Below are 7,301 nucleotides of genomic sequence, written 5' to 3'. Positions count from 1 at the left end.
ATTCTCATGAACAGTGTTTTATGCAAGTGATGTATAGCTTATATGTGTTTTGCACATATTTGCCTCTTTACTCCCATAAACAGTTACAGTATCAGAAAACCACAGGGACATTTCTACTATGTCATATAATAATAAGGTCACTAGTAGATGGCTTAGACTCAATGGCAGTGAGAATATTAGCTATTCTATATGTAAATAAGGATGTATTTATAGTGTATTTCTTGCTGCAGATTCTTGTGATGCTTTTGTTCTTTCTTTATTAACTATTCGAGATACTTATTTGAGATGATTAGAAGTTTTCTGGTAGTTATAATCATCATGTGTACTCTTGAGTTGTGCTTACATGATAATTGGTACTATTATCATTGTCCGCATCATCATTATTGAGCAAATGTGAAGAATTTCATGACCAGAAAATTCCCGTTCACAATGTTCACATTGTAATATAGATGATTCAGGTCACTCTCGTTCCCTATAACAAAAATTCCTCCTTATTTTCTTGGTTCTCAGTGGCAGCCCTGTTATCTGGGTCAATGGATGGATGGAATCACTCTGTGGTGTCTGAGTTTGTGTTTCTGGGACTCACCAATTCGTGGGAGATCCAGCTCCTCCTCCTTGTGTTCTCCTCTGTGCTCTTTGTGGCAAGCATGGCTGGAAACATGCTCATTGTGATTTCTGTGTCCAGTGATCCTCACTTACATTCCCCCATGTACTTCCTGCTGGCTGGTCTTTCCTTCATTGACCTGGGGGCCTGTTACACTATTTCCCCCAAGATGATTTATGACCTTTTCAGAACACGAAAAGTCATCTCCTTTGGAGGCTGCATCACTCAGATCTTTTTCATCCATGTCATAGGTGGTGTGGAAATGGTGCTGCTTATTGCCATGGCCTTTGACAGATATGTGGCCATCTGTAAGCCTCTTCATTACCTGACCATCATGAGCCCACAGCTGTGCATTTTTTTCCTGGCTTCTGCCTGGGCCCTTGGTATAATCCACTCACTGTTCCAATTGGCATTTATCATTGATCTACCCTTCTGTGGCCCTAATGTTTTGGACAGCTTTTATTGTGACCTACCCAAGCTCCTGCGACTGGCCTGCCGAGATACCTACAAGTTGCAGTTCATGGTCACTGTCAACAGTGGGTTCCTCTGTGTTGTATCTTTTTTGATACTTATTGTCTCTTACATCTATATCCTGCTTACTGTTTGGAATCATTCCTCAGGTGGTTCATCCAAGGCCCTCTCCACCCTGTCAGCTCACATCACTGTGGTTTTCTTTTTCTTTGGTCCCACCATGTTCGTCTATACATGGCCACATCCCAATGCCCAAATAGACAAATTTTTGGCTCTCTCTGATGCAGTTCTCACCCCTTTCCTGAATCCTGTCATCTACACACTGAGGAACAAAGAAATGAAGACTGCAATGAAGAGAGTTTTCAGAACACTAGTGATTTTTAGAAAGATCTCATAAATAATATTTTAAGTTGTTTATGCTGATTACCATTGATCTTAACTTCCTGTATCTCACATTCATACTGTTCTAATGTATAAATAATAAATTTGATTATAGTTCATTGATTTTTTTCTTCCTATGAAGAATGATTTAGATAAATAAAATGTTAATTTGAAGTGGTGAATCAGATGAGGTTGAAAAAATCTCTACTAATTATCGTCCTTTTTTGTAGCTGGTTCTTTAACTTTTCTCTCAAGATTATCAGTTCATTATTCTTTTATATTATCCATTTTGTTCCTCATAATCTGCTTTTAGAAATAATCAAGATGCTAATTATTCACTTGTCATCTTTTATCCCAATGTTAGCCAACAATGCTATTCATATCTCAATCAAATTCTTCAGGAATACTCTGAGCTAGCTATCAACTTTTTCTTTATGATTTGAGGGCATAATGATCTTGTTTCTGTTCAGATTCTTCAAGTAGAGCAATCTGAGTTCAAACAAGCATCGGTTTTGAGAGTTGACCGTCATTTCAGAGGGGTATGATGTGCTCCTTTCTCCTCGCTCTTTCCTAACTTTGCTTTTTCTTAGATATCTTCCTCCATTGTTATTGAATATTTTTCAAATTTGTTTACGTAAACCATTTTTGGAGAGTTTTTTCATGCCAAATTCATGAGATCCATTGACCCTGAGTCTGAATTCTGATGGAGATGGGCTTGGATTGCTGTATTTCTCTCTTGTTGAGTGAATGGTGGGTTTGAACTACCACTGCACCTTTGTTCATATACATATGCCTATAGATGAGGCCACGATTATTATTCCTTTTCTCAACTATACCCTCCAATGCATGAGACAGAACTGAAGAATGAACTACATTATAAAAAGCACTGCCCAAGACCCAGATTAATCAATGAGTATCACAACAGGGAACTGGATTGGATTAAGGGATGTGGGGGCCCAAAAGCTGATAACACCGACCAACACTTATTTTGGTGCCTCATATGTTAGATTTGTTTCTGGGTATATTTGACCTGCTGGTTCCAGAAATGACAGGTGTTTTTTTTTTTCCTTTCCCCATATCAACTATAGTTTTTGAGATACAGAACATATACTGTGCTTTCCCATAAAATCATAATATTTTAATGTATTATTGCTTGGGATAGAGGAATTTTAAAAGAACTGAATAGCAGGCAATTCCAATTTGTTATTTTAAAAGGGGGACAGAAATAAGTTACTTACTGTATTATAAATAAGGAGCCCTAATGGTGTAGTGGGTTATGTGTTTGACTGCTAATGACAAGGTAAGATATTCTAGTCTACCAGCTTCTTGGCAAGAGAAAGATGAACATTTTTGGTCTCATAAAGATTTGTAGCCTCAGAAGCTCACAGAAGTTTCACTCTGTCGAATAGGGTCACCATGGTATTGAGTTTGGTGCAATAAATGAGATTAAAATGTTTCGCAACCCCCAATGAGTCCTTTGTTAAAATCAAAATCAAAATGAAATGAAATGCTCCACTCTTGTTATAAGATGTGCACAGAAACTTTTAGAAATTAGAATTTTTCTTATAAAGAGGCTTGGAATCAACCTCATCTCTGCAACATATAACACGAATTATTCATTGACTCATATGCTATGAGAGAAAGATGGGTACTTTCTACTCCTGTAAAGACTTACAGTCTCAGAAACTCACAGGGACCGTTCTATCTTGTTCTTAGGGTTGCTATGAGTCAGAGTCGAATAGATGGTAGTGAATGTGGTTTTGGGACTCTTTATATATTAAAATGTATTCTAGAATGTTTACTAAATAATTTGAAGAAGAGAAATTTTGATCTTCAAAATATTTATGGATTTCAGTATAAAATCTTACATTTCAGCACTCTAAATTGCTCTCACATCTTCCATATATATATGCCTTTTCAATTTCTCTTTTCATTTCCACTCTTCTCAAGCTGTGCTCTGGATTTGCAGGGTCCACCTTGTAGGCTTGTATATATTTCACAGCCTCCCAGACCAAAAAGAAAACCTTGCTGCCATCTAATAGATTCTAATTCATAGTGACCTTCTAAGACACCAAAGAAACGTCCCATTGGGTTTCCAAACTGATAAATCTTTTAAAAGCTGCAAAATGACTAGTGGTGTCTAACCACTGACCTTAGGATGGGCAGATCGGTGCTTCAACACTGGCCCTCATGGGTCCATACACAGCTTTCCTTGGAAGCTCCTTAATACCTAATGCTTTCTTTAAATAGTTCTTACCCTTTTTGTCTTATGCTGTCATTTTTGGTCTGACATTTTCTCATGTTAAAACTAGGATGGTGAGTTAAGAAATTAGTATAACTTAATAGATGAAAATATAGTGGAACATCATATCTAAGAAATCAGAACTGATATGGTCTATACAATACAATATTTGGAATCAGTGCTCCAAATAATCCCAGGAACAGGACTAAAAACTAAGACAGAAAGAACAAAATTTCATTGTTGGGCTGTATAATCTGTGGCAAAACTCTTCTGCCTTTTCATGCATCATCTCAGGATGATTTTATATATATTTTTTACTTGGGATGCTCAACAACATTGCTGTCTCTCATTGGGTGGGAGAAGGCAGCAAAACTAACAGAACACACACACACATACAATCGGAAGAAAACAAGAACACAATATCAAGAAAAAAGAATATTCACCAGAAAGAAAATGAAAAAAAAAAAAAAAAGAAAAACAAAGAAAGCAAATAAATTAGTAGGCAAAACTAGGGAGGTAGAAAATATTGAAAGTAATAAACAGCAACAATATCAAAAACTTTAATGAAAAGGAAAGAAAGGAAAAAGAAGACAGGCAAGACATAAGAAAAAAATAGAAAAAAGCAAAGAGAAAATTATAAAACAAAGCAAAAAAAAAAAACAACCCAAAACAAAAGCAAAAAAGGAGTCAACTAGGGCAGGGATACTATCACATTGGGGTTAAATTATGACGGTTGGGTACTTGGGATATGGGCCAGTGCCCACTACCAGCCAAGAAGGTCATAAAGTTCAGGATAAGGGAAGAGGGAGTAGGAAGCCTGGTTTTAGATAGTTCGTCTTATTATTTTTAAAATAAATTAAAAACCTTTGTGTGGTGTGTATATCTATCTATCTATATCTTACTATATCTATATATATGTACTGTAAGGGTCCCCAATAAAATGATTGATTAAATATATTTAATATATAATTTATTGCACATAATGACTTATTAAATATATTTAATATAACATGATTAATAAATAATTTTATTGGGGCTCTTATATCTCTTACAGCAATCCATTTAGATAGAGTTCTTGTTGGCCTTGCTGTTGTCTAATGTTATGGAACTCAGGAACCAATGATCTTTGTCAGAGCTGGAAAAAAATCTGGAAGCATGAAGCAAACTCCTCTCTGGGACTGAACATTAAAGGGAACCTGTGGGCAGACTGAGATACTTACTAGGTGACCACCTGGATTTACTTGTTGAGTAGAAGTGGGAGAAATTCAGCAATAAAAAGACGGATTGAGTTTGGCCACTGACACCTGTGGACTTGGTTTACAGGGAAAAGAGAAGAAGATGATAGTGGTTTGACTGGTCTAAAGTTAATAACTTAGCACAATGGGGCTAGACTTGTTGAGTATTGGTGAGAGCCCATGGTCTAAAGGCAAGGCAACCAATGGGCACCCTGTGGAGGCTGAGTGAGGCAGCCCACATTGAGATGACCAGAACCCGACCATATGAAGAGAATTTTGAGCCTGTGAACTGGTCCATATTGTTGCTGAATTTCCGAATGGCCTGTCCGGATTTAACTTTGCTTATGGATGCAGACTTCACAAGGTTCCAACTGGAATGAAGATTTCTTCATGTCGAAAAATATGATTGTTTCTTCAGAGCACTGGGTTGATGTAAGTGGGCAGTATATAAATTGGATACCCAAAATTGGGAAGATAAAGGCATGAAGTGATTGGCTTACAAACTTTGATAGGTGGGGGAACATATTCATAGGATTATAAGATTAGGTGTAGGTGTTACTTAATTGCATTTGTGAGGCTAAAGAATTATGTACACGTGCCAAGTTGGCAAGGGGCAGATTAAGTTAGTTAAAGTTTATTATGCCAATCTGACTGATAAAAACAAGTGAGGTTAATTGAAGGGCGGAGAGATAAAATGGCTAGGTGAGCCATGCCTTTTTAGTTCTCTGGTCTCTTGCTTTGTGATGGTGGGACCAGGGTGCAGCTGCCTTAGCCAGTTCCCTGCTTCAGTTGGTGAGGCTCACTTTCTGTGAGACATCCCTGAGGAGAAGCCACATGGACTTACCCTGATGCAGCCCTGGATGCTGGAGCAGCCGTGTGGAGACCCCTGCCCGCACTGAGATGCTTACAAGTTCACTGATTTGGCTTTCCTTCTGCAGTCGGTGTCATAGTGTGTGTTTTGTGAGATGGAAGAGGACTTTGTGGACTGGTGTTGGACATATGGGCTAATGTTGGACTTGTGGGCTTGGGAAGCACTGGGTTGGGATGTTTTCTTGATGTGCACTTACCCTTTATATAAAACTCTCTCTTATACATACAAGTTTCTGTGGATTTATTTCTCTAATGTACCCAGACTAACACATGCAGGCTCAAATGTTTGCTGAGGTTAGGGAATTTTTTCCCCAGAAAAAAACTATTTCAGGTCCATAGTATAGCTGGAGGCAGGGCAGGTGGTTTTTCTTGCCCATATAGGTGGCCGGTGATAGGCTTTTCTGATGCGTGAAGCATGCGTGCCTCCAAAAATGGTAGTAGTCCACCAGGACTGCAATCTGTAAGGGCAGAGTCCCACCCTCAGGAACAGCAGAATCTCCATGAGTCAATAACTGGGGGTAAGAGTAATGCAACCTGTCATTGGATGGTTAAGGACTAGGACTGACACACTTCTGGTCACCAAGAGGATGTGAGGAACAAGATATGTTCCCACCATCCTTGTTGCCAGGTAACAATGTACATTTGTGATCTCCTATTTTGACGGAATGCTGCTTGAAAAAGCTCAATATAGCCACACTGCATCAGCACAGTCATCAATTTAATCATCTGTCTCCTCTATGGAGATTTGGTTTAGCTTCCTTTTCTATTCTACACTCAATCCACTTCTTTATCCTTTCCTCTGAAGTTCAAGGTTCCATTCAGGATTATCATCTGTATCTATTTCCTCTGGTCTCATGTGTCTTTGTTATAGAAGATATGAGTAGTGTGTCTATCTAGTCACATTCCTTTTTAAAAAAAATCATTTTATTGGGGGCTCATACAGTTCTTATCACAGTCCATACATACATCCATTGTGTCAAGCCCATATGTACATATGTTGCTATCATCATTCTCAAAACATTTGCCTTCTACTTGAGCCCTTAATATCAGCCCCTCATTTCCCTCCTCCCTCGCTGCTCCCCCCCCTTATGAACCCTTCATTATTCATATATTATTATTATTTTGTAATATGTTACACTGTCCGACGTCTTCCCCCACCCTCTTCTCTGCTGTCCATCCCCCAGGGAGGAGGCTATATGTAGATTCTTGTAATCGGTTCCCCCTTTCTACCACACATTCCCTTCACCCTCTAGTCATCGCCACTCTCATGACTGGTCCTGAAGAAGTCATCTGTCCTGGATTCCCTGTGTTTCCAGTTGCTATCTGTACCAATGTACATCCTCTGGTCTAGCTAGATTTGTAAGGTAGAATTGGGATCATGATAGTTGGGGAGAGGAAGCATTTAAGAACTAGAGGAAAGTTAGATGTTTCATCGTTGGTACCCTACACACTGACTGGCACATCTCCTCCCCACAGCCCTTCAGTAAGGGGGTGTCCA

General features: G+C 38.7%; 1 protein-coding gene across 1 annotated transcript; it reads left to right on the top strand.

The window, feature by feature from the left end:
* The first annotated feature begins 449 nt into the window (after nucleotides 1-449).
* Nucleotides 450-1,472, top strand: LOC101645559 (olfactory receptor 4F3/4F16/4F29-like). The gene has a single exon (XM_004712661.2). The coding sequence runs from the start codon at nucleotides 450-452 to the stop codon at nucleotides 1,470-1,472; it is 1,023 nt and encodes a 340-aa protein (XP_004712718.2).
* The last annotated feature ends 5,829 nt before the right edge of the window (nucleotides 1,473-7,301 follow it).

Source organism: Echinops telfairi, unplaced genomic scaffold (assembly GCF_000313985.2).
Source record: "Echinops telfairi isolate 266 unplaced genomic scaffold, ASM31398v2 ScPeMD7_18;HRSCAF=68, whole genome shotgun sequence".
Classification (NCBI taxonomy): Eukaryota; Metazoa; Chordata; class Mammalia; order Afrosoricida; family Tenrecidae; genus Echinops; species Echinops telfairi.
Note: the sequence above shows the minus strand (reverse complement) of the source record. Positions and strands in the feature narration are given on the sequence as shown.